General features: G+C 33.3%; 5 protein-coding genes across 5 annotated transcripts; all 5 read left to right on the forward strand.

The window, feature by feature from the left end:
* Nucleotides 1-296: 296 nt before the first annotated feature.
* Nucleotides 297-1104, forward strand: LOC107369837 (venom protease-like). The gene is made up of 2 exons (XM_089268654.1): nucleotides 297-664; nucleotides 735-1104. The coding sequence occupies exons 1-2, from the start codon at nucleotides 361-363 to the stop codon at nucleotides 1064-1066; spliced, it is 636 nt and encodes a 211-aa protein (XP_089124780.1). The 5' UTR covers nucleotides 297-360; the 3' UTR covers nucleotides 1067-1104.
* A 1398-nt stretch (nucleotides 1105-2502) lies between these two features.
* LOC149094883 (tryptase-like) lies at nucleotides 2503-3541 on the forward strand. Its single transcript, XM_089267740.1, has 2 exons — nucleotides 2503-3016; nucleotides 3087-3541. The coding sequence occupies exons 1-2, from the start codon at nucleotides 2512-2514 to the stop codon at nucleotides 3404-3406; spliced, it is 825 nt and encodes a 274-aa protein (XP_089123866.1). The 5' UTR covers nucleotides 2503-2511; the 3' UTR covers nucleotides 3407-3541.
* Nucleotides 3542-4177: 636 nt separating this feature from the next.
* LOC149094884 (chymotrypsinogen B-like) lies at nucleotides 4178-5484 on the forward strand. Its single transcript, XM_089266785.1, has 2 exons — nucleotides 4178-4956; nucleotides 5024-5484. The coding sequence occupies exons 1-2, from the start codon at nucleotides 4452-4454 to the stop codon at nucleotides 5344-5346; spliced, it is 828 nt and encodes a 275-aa protein (XP_089122911.1). The 5' UTR covers nucleotides 4178-4451; the 3' UTR covers nucleotides 5347-5484.
* A 3735-nt stretch (nucleotides 5485-9219) lies between these two features.
* Nucleotides 9220-11141, forward strand: LOC107369921 (serine protease 33-like). The gene is made up of 2 exons (XM_089270162.1): nucleotides 9220-10563; nucleotides 10633-11141. Exons 1-2 carry the CDS (start codon nucleotides 10008-10010, stop codon nucleotides 11034-11036), a joined length of 960 nt encoding a protein of 319 aa, XP_089126288.1. The 5' UTR covers nucleotides 9220-10007; the 3' UTR covers nucleotides 11037-11141.
* A 2753-nt stretch (nucleotides 11142-13894) lies between these two features.
* Nucleotides 13895-14992, forward strand: LOC107369922 (chymotrypsinogen B-like). The gene is made up of 2 exons (XM_015937892.3): nucleotides 13895-14532; nucleotides 14595-14992. Exons 1-2 carry the CDS (start codon nucleotides 14028-14030, stop codon nucleotides 14915-14917), a joined length of 828 nt encoding a protein of 275 aa, XP_015793378.2. The 5' UTR covers nucleotides 13895-14027; the 3' UTR covers nucleotides 14918-14992.
* The last annotated feature ends 1778 nt before the right edge of the window (nucleotides 14993-16770 follow it).

A 16770-nucleotide genomic window follows, 5' to 3' on the forward strand; every position in this document is an offset into this window, starting at 1 on the left:
ACTCTGAAAAGATGAAAGTGACCTGAAAGAATACGAAACAACTAATGAATAAACCGTTTATAACTTTTCAAGAAGATTAAAGTTCTTGCTATTTAAAGGCAAAACAAGAAAAGTCGTTTTGTCAGTTCTCATCTTGATCTTTCTCTCGTCAAACTTGAAATGACTTTATTTGTATCTTTTTTGTTGCTTACATTACCCATCATTTCAAATGGACTCCAGTTGTCTCATGAAAAGTCACAATCCAATTCCCAATATTATGACAATCAATTGATTGATCGAGTCTGCGGTCGCGATACTAACCCAGGAAAAGTGCCATTCTACGCTTCAATACAAAATGGCGATATAACCGGCCATTACACAATGTGTAGTGGCGTTTTGATTGCAGATCGATGGGTCTTGACTGAGACTTATTGTATATCAACTATTTGGGGACCCATGCGAGTTGTTTTAGGTGACGAATGGAACAACAAAACTATTGGAGTAGAAGCAGCGCACTTCCATCCGGATTTCACTCCCGAAACACCCATGAACAATATCGCCCTTTTATTATTGAAAGAACCAGTTCAGTTCAGTGAGAATATCCAACCAATTTGTTTACCAGAACCTGGAGAAGATGAAACTTTTCATAATCGCTATGGGACAGTTGCTGGCCGACAAAAACTAAGTGAGTTATTCATTCCTTTACTTTCATATATAACAATAATTAATAATAATCTGTTACTTTATTCTTAAAGTTCGAAGAGAGAAAAAACCTACATCTTCAAATGTGCATATAACCACGTTGCCTATCGACAGATCTGATGATTGTGATAAATTTTTCAAAAAATACATTGGAAAAAATATCACTGATTCCTTATTTTGTGCTGGTTACCCGAAAAGACGAAAAGAGGGATGTTTCCCTGATCGTGGCGATCCGTTCATGGTCAAAGTTCGAAAACATTGGGTAATTGCTGGAATCACATTGATTAACCCCAGATGTAAGAGGCCTCATGCACTCGATATTTACATTAGAGTTGGATTTTACTTGGACTGGATTAAAAGAACAATAGAACAAAATAATATATGAAATGTAGTCCGAAAAGATTTGAATGTTCACCTGTTGTCTTTTACGCATTAAATGTAATTTTCACAAATTGTTTGAGTCTCACGTCTTAATACGCAATCAAAAGCTCTTTTTTGAAGCTAGATTTATATGCATTGAAAATTCTTTCAATCTGTTGTTGTTCATCTTTTTGATGGAGGGAAACAGCATCAATATGGTATTTAAAGGATCATTCATCCGAAATTATACAAATATATCCCTCAGAAAACGGAATCTAATGAAATTGTTCAAATAATAACCAATAAAGTTTGACTCTTGGTTCCCAGAAAGGATGAATGATTTGAATCATTTTAAACCGTTTATGACTCTTCGAGAAGATTAAAGTTCTTGCTATCCAAAGGCAAAACAAGGAGAGTCGTTTTGCCAATTCTCATCTTGATTTGCATCTCGTCTAACTAAAAATGACTTTATTTGTATCTTTTTTGTTGCTTACATTACCCATCGTTTCAAATGGACTCCCGTTGTCTCATGAAAAGTCACAATCCAATTCCCAATATTGGAATTTGTTGGGATTTCAATGGATATCATAGACTGTGAGAAGCCATTTTCACCCCACATTTATCTAAGCGTAGGATTTTACTTGAACTGGATTAAAAGAACAGTTTGCTAGCTATTATAAATTTACCTTTGATCTTGCTGAAATTAAATAAAGAGTTTATCCGTTGAAATGTATTTGCCACTAATGTATTTTCACCTTTTTTATCCGATAGCTATTAAGTCTCAATAATAGTGGTCTAGGAATTGGCTGAGGTGAAATTTCGAAATTACGAGCTTTGATTAATTTAAAGAAATTTCAGTCTGTCTCGAGAGATGAACAAGTTGGTGCTCTATTAGTTAACGTACTTGGCGAATCCTTGAAAAACTTGTCTAACATGGTATCTGAGTAGCAATGTTTTGGGTTAAAATATATTTTCATATATTCTTTACAAATTGAAGGATAAAATAACTTTCAATCTCGATTTCGCTCAAAAGACACTCGAGAACGATATCACTCTGTTATTATTGAATGAACCAGTTGAGTTCAATAATATATTCAACCCATTTTTCAGAGCCCGAAAAAGTCAAAATTTCATAACCTCACAAAGTGCACCTAAGACGGTCATTATGACTCATATTTTCATTCTCATATTATTATTATTCTTTTTCAAAATCATTCCCAGCATTATCACTATGATTTGAATCAATTAAACGACCAAACATCCGCAACGCTATTTATGATATAATGTAATGAAATCGTTCAAATAAAAACCAATAGAGTTTAATTCTTGATTCTTAGAAGGTTTAATTATTTGACTGTCTTTTAAACCATTTAGGATTCGTTAAGAAGATTAAAGCTTGCTACTTAAAGACAAAACGACAAGATTTGTTTTGTCAGTTCTCATCTTCATCTTTCTCTCGTCTAACTTAAAATGACTTTATTTGTATCTCTTTTGTTGCTTACATTACCCATCGTTTCAAATGGACTCCCATTGTCTCATGAAAAGTCACAATCCAATTCCCAATATTATGACAATCAATTGATTGATCGAGTCTGTGGTCGCGATACTATTCCAGGACAAGTGCCATTCTACGCTTCGATAGAATATGATGATCCAAACGGCCATTACACAATGTGCAGTGGTGTTTTGATTGCAGATCGATGGGTCTTGACTGAGGCTTATTGTATATCAACTATTTGGGGACCCATGCGAGTTGTTCTAGGTGACCAATGGAACAACAAAACAATTGGAGTGCATGACATTTACTCCCATCCGGATTTAGGTCGTAAAACACCTATGAACAATATCGCCCTTCTATTATTGAAAGAACCAGTTCAGTTCAGTAAGAATATCCAACCAATTTGTTTACCAGAACCTGGAGAAGATGAAATTTTCCATGGTCGCTATGGGACAGTTGCTGGCCGACAAAAACTAAGTGAGTTATTCATTCCTTTACTTTTATATGTAACAATAATTAATAATAATTTGTTACTTTATTCTTAAAGATATAACCGAGGGAAAACCTACACCTTTAAATGTGCATATAACCAGTTTGCCTATCGACAGATCTGATGATTGTGATCTTGGAAATGGAAAAAATATCACTGATTCCTTTTTTTGTGCTGGTTACCCGAAAAGACGAAAAGATGCATGTTTTCCTGATCGTGGCGATCCGTTCATGGTAAAAGTTCGAAAACATTGTGTAATTGCTGGGCTCACATCGGGCAACGACGACTGTAAGAGGCCTCATGCACTCGATGTTTACGTTAGAGTTGAATTTTACTTGGACTGGATTAAAAGAACAATCGAACAAAATATTAGTTGAAATGTAGCCCGAAAAGATTTGAATGTTCACCTGTTGTCTTCGACGCATTAAATTTCAAAAAAGTCCTTTCTATGGATATTGCTAAGCTAATTAATTATAGTTAATTAACTCCGATTGAGTCAGCAAATGGTCTACATACACCTATATCGATGCTCTTGTGTCCTTAAAATTATTGAGTCAATCGATTAAGTCAAACTTATTCAAAATTGAAGCAAAAGTCAGTGGTAAAAAAACAACCAGTGGTTTTTTGATACCCTTGAAATCAATCATTAAAGTAATAAAAATCATAGCAAAACATACGAACAGCTATCGTCGATTGCATCATAAAGTAGATTTTTGTGTTCTTTAAGGGCTAAAGAGAAGGGAAGGAGAAGAGAGAAAAGGATTCCAATAGGTTCAGGGAAATATAATACAATTGTGAATTTATAAGACTTTTTATGAATAGAAAAAGTTAAATTAGTTTAACCTAACAAGATGGCTGAATCAGTGGACTTTGCCTTTCTTTTTGGCAATCATAGCCTCTATAGCCTCAAGTTTCGTTTGATGCTCTCGTCGAGATGAGCCATCTTTTCAATTTTTTGTTGAGCTTGGGGATGAGCAAGTTGATGGAGTTGTAGATGACTTTTCTGATTTACAAGATGAATTGAAAATTCTATGAGTATGTTGAAGCTTATCTTTATGATGAAGGGAAACATCATGAATATCGTCATTTTCATCTTCATATTCTTCTTCTTCTTCAAAATCATGTCCATCATTATCACTATGATTTAAATCAGTTAAAATATCATTCATCCGAAATGATATTTATATCATCTTAACCAAAAAGTAATACATATTACTCTTTGATCTAAACAAAATCTAATGAAATTGTTCAAATAATAACCAATAGAGTTTTATTCTTGATTTCCGAAGTGGATGAATAATTTGACTCATTTAAACTGTTTATGACTATTTAAGAAGATTAAAGTTTTGTCCTATTTAAAGGCAGTACAAGAAAAGTCGTTTTGTCAGTTCTCATCTTGATCTTTCTCTCGTCAAACTTAAAATGACTTTATTTGTATCTTTCTTGCTGCTTACATTACCCATAATTTCATGTGGACTCCAGTTATCTAATGAAAAGTCACAATTTACTTCTCAATATTATGACAATGAATTGACTGATCAGGTCTGTGGTCGCGATACCATCCCCGGACAAGTGCCATTCTACGCTTCAATAGAAGTGAATGGTGGAAAATTTCATTGCAAAAAGTGTAGTGGTGTTTTAATTGCAAGGAGATGGGTCTTGACTACGGCCCATTGTACATTCAGTGTTTTTGGACCCATACAAGTTGTTTTAGGTGACGAATGGAACAACAAAACAATTGGAGTTGAAAAAAGTTACATCCATCCGGATTTTAATCGTCTAACACACGCAAACAATATCGCTCTTTTATTATTGAAAGAACCAGTTGAATTCAGTGGGAATATCCAACCAATTTGTTTACCAGAGCCTGGACAAGACGAAACTTTTTATGGTCGCAATGGAACCTTGGCTGTATGGGAAAAATTAAGTGGGTTATTTATTCTTTTTCTTCATTAATATAATACCAATAATTATTTGTCCCCTTATTCTTTAAGATCAAACAGAGAGAAAATTGCCGACAAATATGCAATTAACCAGTTCGCCGATCATGAAATCTGCTGATTGTTGGGAACCATACGCAAAAGCTGGCTACAAGAAATCAGTTTACCCTGAGTTGGCTCTGTGTGCTCGTTACCCGGTAGATGTAAAACCTGTATGTTTTCCTGGGTATGGCAATCCGTTGCTGGTCAACGTTGAGAATCATTGGATACTTGCTGGAATTTCAACTAATAAAATAGGCTGTAAGAAGCCATTTTCACCCCACATTTACCTTAGTGTAGGATTTTACTTGGACTGGATTAAAAGAACAGTTTACTAGTTATTATAGTTTGTATCTTTAATCTTGCTAAATTTAAATAAACAAAATAAAGAAAAAATAGTTGAAACGATTCAAATTTTCAATTTCTTCATCCGATAGCTATTAAGTCTCAATAATAATGGTTTAGGAATTGGCTGAGGGGAAATTTCGAGACAAGCTTTGATTAATTTAAAGGAATTTCAGTATTTGTCTCGAGAGATGAACAAGTTGGTGCTCTATTAGTTAACGTACTTGACGACTCCTCGAAAAAAATTGTCTAACATGAAATCTGAGTTGCAATGTTTTGGGCTAAAATATATTTTCATATATTCTTTACAAATTGAAGGATAAAGTAACTTTCAATCCCAATTTGAATCAAAAGACACTCGAGAACGATATCACTCTGTTATTATTGAATGAACCAGTGGAGTTCAATAATATAATCAACCCATTTTTCAGAGCGCGAAGAAGATGAACTTTGGTTTAGTTTTTGCTGATGACTTCACCAAATGCACCTAAGACGGTCATTATGACTCATATTTTCTTCTTGATAGCTTCTGATAAAGCCTAGATTCCAAATAAATTATTTCCTTTTGAGATATTTCTTGGTGTCCCGACTGTTTTACCGCTCACAAAGACTTGCAAACTTTTAGATTAGTCAATGCTCTTCTTATAATTTACCTCTCGTAATTCCTAAACCATTATTATTTAGACGCAATATTTTCAAAGCTTCGCATATCAATACGAATTCGCGCATTCGAATGCATATTAAGTCAATGATGCCAATCATGTTTTATCTGTGAGTAACAATGTATAGTTAAGATAACTGTTCATGACGAGTATTAGAATAAGTATTCAATCAAAATTGATAATTAAAATATAATTTATCATTAAACATCTTTCTCTCGGGAAAGATGAAGAAGAATAGAAAAATATCCCTATGATTAACTCGAGGACTCAACAGATACAGGTGAACCGCAAATAGATGAGATATGAGTAATGAGGTATTTCGCGGGAGTTGGCGGAAGATGAAGAAACTACTTCAGATCAATTATGTTTTTCTTTCGTTAAATTAATACTGAAGGATTTTATGAATCGACTTCCAAAGGGAGTTAAGGTTTATTTCTGCTGAAATAAGTGGGGAAAATATAAGATTATCACAATATTGAGATGAAAATGATGATAACTGTTTAGTTGGTAAAAGCTCTTTTACTCTTTTAGCTCTAAAATTATGCCCATAGAAAATATCGTAATGTAGAAAACGGGACGCGTTTTGCCTTCAGCTCGCAAGGTTTATTTAAAACAAGCTTAGCTATAAGAGTTTTAACTAAAAAGGTACAGAACCGTTTAGTTATTGAATACATATTGATCTGTTAATAATTTGACTTTTTAAACCGTTTAAGGCTCATTAAGAAGCTTAGAGATAGTAATACGAATCATATCAAAATATTCGGACAGCTAGATTTAGTGCCATCATCAAGCAGCTCTTTGGGAAGGGACGGAGAAGAGAGTAAAGGATTCCAATAGGTTGAAGGAAATACAATTATATTAGTGAATTTCAAGACTTTTGTGATAAAGATGATCAATGCGAATATCCTGATGGTTACCTCGAGGACTCAACAAATACAGGAGGACCGCGAGTAGTGAGTTATCAGAAGAAATTCGAGTGTTGGTCGAAGATGAGGAAACTATTACTTTAGATCAATTGGGTTCAACTTTTTAGAAAAATACTAATAAAGGCTTTAATGCATCGACTTCTGGTTTACAAGAAAATGTTTTAAAAGATTGATTGAGAAAGGGTCTTCTCATGAATAAGCGCAAGCTTTGTTACATTATCTGTTGTTGTATCTCACTTAGGTTTGATCAAGAGTGGTGATGGATCCAGGAGATTTAAGAGGTCAATTAACTAATTGTCGTGGTCATTTGGAAAAAGTTCAAGTCGATTCTTCATATTTTCTATTGGACGAATTCCTACTGCTACAGATGCAACAGGGGAACTTAAACATAAACTATCGTAACCTTTGTTTACCTAAACAAGTGGAACCCCGATCATGACTGATCGTAATTTTTCACTGAAATACAATAAATTCAATCCATATTTAAAGACTCAAATTCTTGATGAAAAACCATCGTCAATGAGAAAAACGTAAAAATAAAATGTGACTTTATTTGACTTCGCTGTTTTGAGCCCAAACCCAAACCTAAAGTACTTGCTGGAATTGCATTGAATTTCATAAGCTGCACGAAGCGTGATTTACCTGATACTTACATCAGAGTTGGATTTTTCTCGGAATGGATTTTAAAGACAATTTATCAGTTATTTTAGTTTATAGTTTTTTATCTGTATAAATTGAATGAAGAAAAAATTAGCTTCAATGTATTTTGAAAATATTGAGAAACAAATGTTCACCTTTTTTCTTTCATACAGTATAAGTATATAATAATGAGGTTAAAGTCTTCCGTCTCTTGATTGTCCAATCTTATGATCTAATTCCAATAACGATAATTTTGTTACATAACTCGTCTTTGGTGTGATGTTATCCCTAGTTGTTCGATCATTGATGAAAGGTATTCAATCTTCTTCTGCTCGTTTGGTTGAACTAGACCTCAGTGTCAATGATTTTACTGGTCCTCAAAAAACTTTACTGGTCTTACGTTAAGCTTGAGTAGCAATGTTTTTGATAAAGATAATTGTTCATATATTCTTGGCTAGCTGAATGATAAAGTCACTTTGATATTAGATTAAGTATTCAATCGAAAAATGCTGAACTAATTGTTAATTTATCCTTCGATATCTTTTCCTAAGGGAAGATGAAGGTGACCAAGAAGAATACGAATCTTATCGAAACATTTGGATAGCATCGTTAGATATCTTCAGTTAAATCATCAAGTACACCTTTTAGTGTTCTGCATCTTCATGTAGTTTTGTTAAGGGCTGCTTTTGATGGAGAGAGACATCAACAATATCGTCATCTACATTTTATAATCGAAATGATGAACGTGAAAATACTGATGGATTTAATCAATCGACTTCTAGTTTACCAGAAAATCAAAAGATTGATTAAGAAAGCGTCTTCTTGTGCCTCAGCTCAAGCTTTATTATTATATTCGAATTAGATCAAGAGTGAAGATGGATCCAGGAGACTTGAGGTTCATTTATTATTAACTAATTACTGTTGTCGTTTGAAAAAAGTCGATGTTTGAAAAATTCTCTTGGAAGAGTTCCTATTGTTACAAATGCAACAGGGAAACTTGCATGAGGCTAATTTCCGATAAAACTTGATTCTTTGTTTCTGAAAAAATAATAATTTGACTTGTTTTCAAACCCTTCATAGTTCGATAAGGTGATTAGAGTGGTCGCTATTTAAAGAAAAAACAGAATATTATTTTGTCAATTCTCATCTTAAAATCCATTATTAAAGTAATAAAAATCATAGTAGAACATGCGAATAGCTATCGCCGATTGCATCATAATGTAAATTTTTGTGTTCTTTAAGGGAAAGAAGAAGGAAGCAGAAGATTTCGATAGGTTCTGGAAAATACAATTGTGAATTTTAAAGACTTTTTATCAATTTATTAGATTAGTTCAACCCAACAAGATAGCTGAATCAATAGAGTTTGGCTTTCTCTTAGATAGTCATAGCTTCTACAGTTTCAAGTTGTTTTAATAAATGCTCTCGTCGAGATACGCCATCTTTTGAATTTGTTGAACTTGGAGATGAGCAAGTTGATGGAGTTGATATTATTATGATGACTTTTATGATTGGTAGTCCATTGATGGTCGATATTAGATAATTGTTGGAATTGTATCCAGTAAAGATGAATGTACGAATCCTGATTTACCCCGTGTTTACACTAGAATAGGATTTTTCTTAAACTAGATTAAGGGAACAAATCACTAACCATTCATTGATCTGTAAAAATTGTAATCAAGAAACAAAATGTTGAAATGTATTTTTGAAATTATTTCTTGCTCAATGTGAAGTAGTTTGAATCATTTTGCCACCGTGGGTATGCAACAGGAACTTAAATTCGGGATTAAACTATCTGCATTGCTGAGTTAAAATAATATGTATTCGAGTGCGTGAATTAAATTTAATTTGTTAAGCTTTGAAAATATTGCGTCTCAATAATAATGGTTTAGGAATTGGAGGTAAAATATTAGGACGAGCATTAAATAATCTGAAAAATTTGCAAGTCTTTGTTTGTAGTCGAAATCTTTTAGAGAATCCAGGAGCCAAGGAAATCGGTGCCTCGTTGTCCAAGTAAGTGATTTAAATGATTCGTCAGTATCTTGTGTCTACAATTATAATGTTTAGTATTTACACTTTGCTTTCTGTCTCTCCAACAGTCTAGACAACTTACTTCGAAATAGTCAACTTTTCTGAGATCGTGCTTAATGATGAGCTATCAATAGATAAAATCAATTAAATGTAAATGACCATGGAAGAGGGACGGATAAGGCCCTGAAAGAACTTAACCAAAGCTCGAACAGATAAACTTCTCAGATTGTCTGTTGAAGAAAGAAAAATTTCCATTTATTTCTGAATGATACTGGCATACTTGAGAATTTGAAATGGGTTGAAAGATGAAGGTGACCAAGAAGAATACGAAATAACTAATAAATAAACCGTTTATAATTCTTAAAGAAGATTAAAGTTCTTGCTATTTAAAGGCAATACATGCAGAGGTTTGTCAGTTCTCATCTTGATCTTTCTCTCGTCAAACTTAAAATGACTTTATTTGTATCTTTTTTGTTGCTTACATTACCCATCATTTCAAATGGACTGCAGTTGTTTCATGAAAAGTCAAACTCGACTTTCCGATCTTATGACAATACATTTATGGATCAAGTCTGTGGTCGCGATACTAACCCAGGAAAAGTGCCATTCTACGCTTCAATAGAATATGATTATCCAAACGTGCATTACACAATGTGTGGTGGTGTTTTGATTGCTGATCGATGGATATTGACTGAGGCACATTGTATAGCATTTATTTGGGGACCCATGCGAGTTGTTTTAGGTGACCGATGGAACAACAAAACAATTGGAGTGAAAGACTTTTACATCCATCCAGATTTCAGTCATGAAAGCCCCATGAACAATATCGCCCTTTTATTATTGAAAGAACCAGTTCAGTTTAGTAGGAATATTCAACCAATTTGTTTACCAGAACCTGGAGAAGATGAAACTTTCCATGGTCGCTATGGGAAAGTTGCTGGTTACGAAAAACTAAGTAAGTTATTCATTCCGTTACTTTAGCAATAACAATAATTAATAATAATTTCTTACTTTATTCTTAAAGTTATAGGAAAGGATGTACCTACATTTACAAATGTGCATATAACCACGTTGCCTATCGACAGATCTGATGATTGTGATAAATTTTTGAAAAAATACATTGGAAAAAATATCACTGATTCCTTTTTTTGTGCTGGTTACCCGAAAAGACGAAAAGATGCATGTTTCCCTGATCGTGGCGATCCGTTCATGGTCAAAGTTCGAAAACATTGGGTAATTGCTGGGCTAACATTGGGCAACGACGACTGTAAGAGGCCTCATGCACTCGATATTTACATTAGAGTTGAATTTTACTTGGACTGGATTAAAAGAACAATAGAACAAAATAATATTTGCAATGTAATCCGAAAAGATTCAAATTGGTTTTTTGGTGAAGATGATTCATATGAAGATATGTTGTATTTATAGAGTTTCATATATTCTTGAAAAGTTAAATGACAAAGTTATTGTGCTATTATTAAGTAATAAAGTAATAAATAAACTAAATTTTAGCGTAAAAATATCTTTTCAGTCGGTAACTTATCTTTCAACATCTTTTTCGAAGGCGATCAAGAGTAATACGAATCATATCAAAATATTCGGACAGCTAGATTTAGTGTCATCATCAAGCAGAGTAAAGGATTCCAATAGGTTGCAGGAAATACAATTATAATAGTGAATTGCAAGACTTTTATGATAAAGATGATCAATAAGAATATCCTAATGGTTACCTCGAGGACTCAACAGATAAAAAAAGGACAGCAAGTAGGTGAGTTATCAGAAGAAATTCGAGTGTTGATCGAAGATGAGGACACTAAAGGGTGCACGAGAAGTAAAGGATTTTTTCATTATTGATTATTGAGTTAATACCGATCGAGATTTAATTTTAATTTTCGATAAATCGTTATTTTTTTTCTCTAGACTTTTCTAATCATCATATTGAAAAGAGTTTTAAAATTGGCTTAAAGATAAGCAAAATAAACCCAAAAACAACTTAAAATGACTTTATTTGTATCTTTTTTGTTGCTTACATTACCCATCATTTCAAATGGACTCCCGTTGTCTCATGAAAAGTCAAACTCGACTTTCCGATCTAATGACAATGAATTAATTGATCAAGTCTGCGGTCGCGATACTAACCCAGGAAAAGTACCATTCTACGCTTCAATAGAATATGATGACCCACCCGTGCATTACACAATGTGTGGTGGTGTTTTGATTGCAGATCGATGGGTCATGACTGACGTTTAATGTATATCATATATTTTTGGACCCATACGAGTTGTTCTAGGTGACCAATGGAACAACAAAACAATTGGAGTGGAAGCAGTGCACTTCCATCCGGATATAAATTCTGAACCATCCATGAACAATATCGCCCTTTTATTATTGAAAGAACCAGTTCAGTTCAGCCGGAATATCCAACCAATTTGTTTACCAGAGCCTGGAGAAGATGAAACTTTTCATGGTTGCTATGGGAAAGTTGCTGGTTACGAAAAACTAAGTGAGTTATTGATTCCTTTACTTTTATATATAACAACAATTAATAATAATTTGCTACTTTATTCTTAAAGTTCCAGGACAGGAAAAACCTACATCTACAAATATGCACATAACCACGTTGCCAATCGACAGATCTGATGATTGTGATGAATTTTTCAAAAAAGTCGTCAAAAAAAATCTCACTGATTCCTTTTTTTGTGCTGGTTACCTGGAAGGACGAAAAGATGTATGTTTTCCTGATCGTGGCGATCCGTTAATGGTCAAAGTTCGAAAAAATTGGGTGATTGCTGGATTAACATTGATTAACCTTAGATGTAAGAGGCCTCATGCACTCGATATCTACGTTAGAGTTGAATTGCACTTGGACTGGATTAAAAGAACAATAGAACAAAATAATAGTTGAAATGTATTCCGAAAAGATTTAAATGTTCACCTGTTATCTTCGACGCATTAAATGTAATTTTCAAAATATGTTTGAGTCTCCCGTCTTAATATGCAACCAAAAGCTCTTTTTTGGAGAGTGATTCAGGAAGATTCGAGATTTAAGTGATTTGTCAGTATCTTGTGTCTACAATTGTATTGTTTAGTATAAACACTTTGCTTTTTGTCTTTCCAACAATCTGGACAACTTACGTCAAAAAGGAATAAACTTTTCTGAAATTGAAGCTTAATGAGAAGCTATCAATAGATAAATTCAATAAAATGTGAATGATAACACAATAACCATTGAAGGGTGACGAATCATTGGTGAGGCCTTTTTTTTTCATTGGTGAGACGAATTTTTATTGTTATTAATGCAGCAGGGAAACTTAAATGAGCTTAATTTCCAATGAAACTTGATTCTTTGTTCCTGAAAAGACTAATGATTTGACACGTTTTTAAACCGTTCATAACTCGTTAAGATGATACAAGTGGTCCATTTAAAGACAAAACAGAATATTATTTTGTCAGTTATCATCTTAAAATGGTAAAGGCCAAAGTCAAAACAGCCAAATACAAAGCTGCTTAAATGATATCAATTCAAATTTCAAAAAAGTCCTTTCTATGGATATTGCTAAGCTAATTAATTATAGTTAATTAACTCCGATTGAGTCAGAAAATGGTCTACGTACACCTATATCGATGCTCTTGTGTCCTTAAAATTATTGAGTCTATTGATTAAGTCAAACTTATTCAAAATTGAAGCAAAAGTCAGTGGTGAAAAAACAACCAGTGGTTTTTTGATACCCTTGAAATCAATCATTAAAGTAATAAAAATTATAGCAAAACATACGAACAGCTATCGTCGATTGCACCATAAAGTAGATTTTTGTGTTCTTCAAGGGAAAGGAGAAGGAAGCAGAGGATTCCAATAGGTTCTAGGAAATACAATTGTGAATTTCAATCATAGCCTCTACAGTCTCAAGTTTCGTTTGATGCTCTCGTCGAGATGAGCCATCTTTTCAATTTTTTGTTGAGCTTGGGGATGAGCAAGTTGATGGAGTTGTAGATGACTTTTCTGATTTACAAGATGAATTGAAAATTCTATGAGTATGTTGGTGCTTATCTTTATGATCAAGGGAAACATCATGAATATCGTCATTTTCATCTTCATATTCTTCTTCTTCTTCAAAATCATGTCCATCATTATCACTATGATTTGAATCAGTTAAAATATCATTCATCCGAAATGATATTTATATCATCTTAACCAAAAAGTAATACATATTACTCTTTGATCTAAACAAAATCTAATGAAATTGTTCAAATAATAACCAATAGAGTTTTATTCTTGATTTCCGAAGTGGATGAATAATTTGACTCATTTAAACTGTTTATGACTATTTAAGAAGATTAAAGTTTTGTCCTATTTAAAGGCAGTACAAGAAGAGTCGTTTTGTCAATTCTCATCTTGATCTTTCTCTCGTCAAACTTAAAATGACTTTATTTGTATCTTTTTTGTTGCTTACATTACCCATCATTTCAAATGGACTCCCATTGTCTCATGAAAAGTCACAATCGACTTCTCAATCTGCTGACAATGAATTGACTGATCAGGTCTGTGGTCGCGATACCATCCCAGGAAAAGTGCCATTCTACGCTTCAATAGAAGTAAATAGTCGTAAATTTCATTGTAAAAAGTGTAGTGGTGTTTTAATTGCAAGGAGATGGGTCTTGACTACGGCCCATTGTACATTCAGTGTTTTTGGACCCATACAAGTTGTTTTAGGTGACGAATGGAACAACAAAACAATTGGAGTTGAAAAAAGTTACATTCATCCGGATTTTAATCGTCTAACAAAAGTAAACAATATCGCTCTTTTATTATTGAAAGAACCAGTTCAGTTCAGTAGGAATATCCAACCAATTTGTTTACCAGAGCCTGGAGAAGATGAAACTTTTTATGGTCGCCATGGAAAACTGGCTGTCTGGGGAAAAATAAGTGAGTTATTTATTCCCTTACTTTATGAATACCAATAATTATTTGTTCCTTTATTCTTAAAGATCAAACAGAGAGAAAATTGCCGACAAATATGCAAATAACCAGTTCGCCGATCATGAAATCTGCTGATTGTTGGGAAATATACGAAAATGCTGGTAACAAGAAATCACCTTACCCTGAGTTGGCTCTGTGTGCTCGTTACCCGGTAGATGTAAAGCCTGTATGTTTTCCTGGGTATGGCAATCCGTTGATGGTCAACGTTGAGAATCATTGGATACTTGCTGGAATTTCAACTAATAAAATAGGCTGTAAGAAGCCATTTTCACCCCACATTTACCTTAGTGTAGGATTTTACTTAGACTGGATTGAAAGAACAGTTTACTAGTTATTATAGTTTGTATCTTTAATCTTGCTAAAATCAAACAAACAAAATAAAGAAAAAATAGTTGAAATGCATTTGAAACGATTTCAAATTTTCACCTTTTTTATCCGATAGCTATTAAGTCTCAATAATAATGGTTTAAGAATTGGCTGAGGTGAAATTTCGAGACGAGCTTTGATTAATACAAAGAAATTAGAGTCTTTGTCTCGAGAGATGAACAAGTTGTTGCTCTATTAGTTAACGTACTTGACGACTCCTCGAAAAACTTGTCTAACATGAAATCTGAGTAGCAATGTTTTGTTTGAAATAATTTTTCATCTATTCTTTACAAATTGAAGGATAAAGTAACTTTCAATCCCAATTTGAATCAAAAGACTCTCGAGAACGATATCACTCTGTTATTATTCAATGAAACAGTGGAGTTCCATAATATAATCAACCCATTTTCAGAGCCCGAAGAAGATGAACTTTGGCTTAGTTTTTGCTCATGACCTCACCAAGTGCACCTAAGACGGTCATTATGACTCATATTTTCTTCTTGGTAGCATCTGATAAAGCCTAGATTCCAAATAAAATTATATCCGTTTGAGATATTTCTCAGTGTCCCGACTGTTTTACCACTCACAAAGACTTGCTAACTTTTAGATTAGTCAATGCTCTTCCTGTAATTTACCTCTCGTAATTCCTAAATTATTATTATTTAGACGCAATATTTTCAAAGCTTCGCATATCAATTTGAATTCGCGCATTCGAATACATACATGTATTAAGTCAATGATGCCAATCATGTTTCATCTGTGAGTAGCAATGTTTTAGGTAAGATAACTGTTCATAACGAGTATTAGAATAAGTATTCAAACAAAATTGATAATTTAAAATATAATTTATCATTAAACATCTTTCTCTCGGGGAAGATGAAGAAGAATAAGAAGAATATCCTTATGATTAACTCGAGGACTCAACAGATCCAGGTGAGCCGCAAATAGATGAGATATGAGTAATGAAGTATTTCGGGAGTTGGCGGAAGATGAGGCAACTACTTTAGATCAATTGTGTTCTTCTTTCGTAAAATTAATACTGAAGGATTTTATGAATCGACTTCTAAATGGTGTTAAGGTTTATTTCTGCTAAAATAAGTGGGGAAAATATAAGGTTATCACAATATTGAAATGAAAATGATGATAACTGTTTAGTTGGTATAAGCTCTTTTGAGCTAATTCTGAACAGATAATGGAAAAACGGATAATTTCACTATGGATAAACCTATTAAAGATAAACTTTTTTAGAAGTTAAAATCAAACTTAATGAGTCTAACCCGGAGTTTAAGTAAAGCAAAATATTGAGAAGCATTTCATCAGTTTTTTCTTACTCTCTTGAACGTTTTGTTACAATTTGACCATCAATTAAATCATAATGAGTGATAATTAAACTTTTATTACACCAAAAAAAGGTGCTCATCATTTAGTTTTGGAAAATTATGCCCATAGAAAATATCGTAATGTAGAAAACGCGACGCGCACTCGCATTTGACTTTAGCTGTTGCTCCTTTAGCTCTTAAGGTCCATCTAAAACAAGCTTAGCTATAAGAGTTTCAACTATTTTAAAAAGGTACAGAACCGTTTAGTTATTGAATACATATTGATCTGTTAATAATTTGACTTTTTTGAACCGCTTAAGGCTCGTTAAGAAGCATAAAGACTATTGCTATTGCTATTGCTTCTTGCTATTTAAAGACAATACAACAAGAGTCGTTTTGTCAGTTTATATTTCAATCTATCTCTCGTCAAACTTAAAATGATTTTCGTATATTTTTTGCTGACTATATTACCAATCATTTCAAATGGACTCCAGTTGTC

This window comes from Tetranychus urticae, chromosome 1 (genome assembly GCF_039701765.1).
Source record: "Tetranychus urticae isolate SD_2017Ah chromosome 1, NJAU_TeUrti_SD_1.0, whole genome shotgun sequence".
Taxonomy (NCBI): domain Eukaryota; kingdom Metazoa; phylum Arthropoda; class Arachnida; order Trombidiformes; family Tetranychidae; genus Tetranychus; species Tetranychus urticae.

What these genes read in the sequence shown, in the direction of transcription:
- LOC149094884 (XM_089266785.1), top strand. Translation starts at nt 4,452, where the DNA reads ATGACTTTATTTGTATCTTTCTTGCTGCTTACATTACCCATAATTTCA. An exon ending in GGCTGTATGGGAAAAATTAA is followed by an intron (nt 4,957 to 5,023) that starts GTGGGTTATTTA and finishes TTATTCTTTAAG; the next exon opens with ATCAAACAGAGAGAAAATTG.
- LOC107369837 (XM_089268654.1), top strand. Translation starts at nt 361, where the DNA reads ATGTGTAGTGGCGTTTTGATTGCAGATCGATGGGTCTTGACTGAGACT. An exon ending in TGCTGGCCGACAAAAACTAA is followed by an intron (nt 665 to 734) that starts GTGAGTTATTCA and finishes TTATTCTTAAAG; the next exon opens with TTCGAAGAGAGAAAAAACCT.
- LOC149094883 (XM_089267740.1), top strand. Translation starts at nt 2,512, where the DNA reads ATGACTTTATTTGTATCTCTTTTGTTGCTTACATTACCCATCGTTTCA. An exon ending in TGCTGGCCGACAAAAACTAA is followed by an intron (nt 3,017 to 3,086) that starts GTGAGTTATTCA and finishes TTATTCTTAAAG; the next exon opens with ATATAACCGAGGGAAAACCT.
- LOC107369921 (XM_089270162.1), top strand. Translation starts at nt 10,008, where the DNA reads ATGCAGAGGTTTGTCAGTTCTCATCTTGATCTTTCTCTCGTCAAACTT. An exon ending in TGCTGGTTACGAAAAACTAA is followed by an intron (nt 10,564 to 10,632) that starts GTAAGTTATTCA and finishes TTATTCTTAAAG; the next exon opens with TTATAGGAAAGGATGTACCT.
- LOC107369922 (XM_015937892.3), top strand. Translation starts at nt 14,028, where the DNA reads ATGACTTTATTTGTATCTTTTTTGTTGCTTACATTACCCATCATTTCA. An exon ending in GGCTGTCTGGGGAAAAATAA is followed by an intron (nt 14,533 to 14,594) that starts GTGAGTTATTTA and finishes TTATTCTTAAAG; the next exon opens with ATCAAACAGAGAGAAAATTG.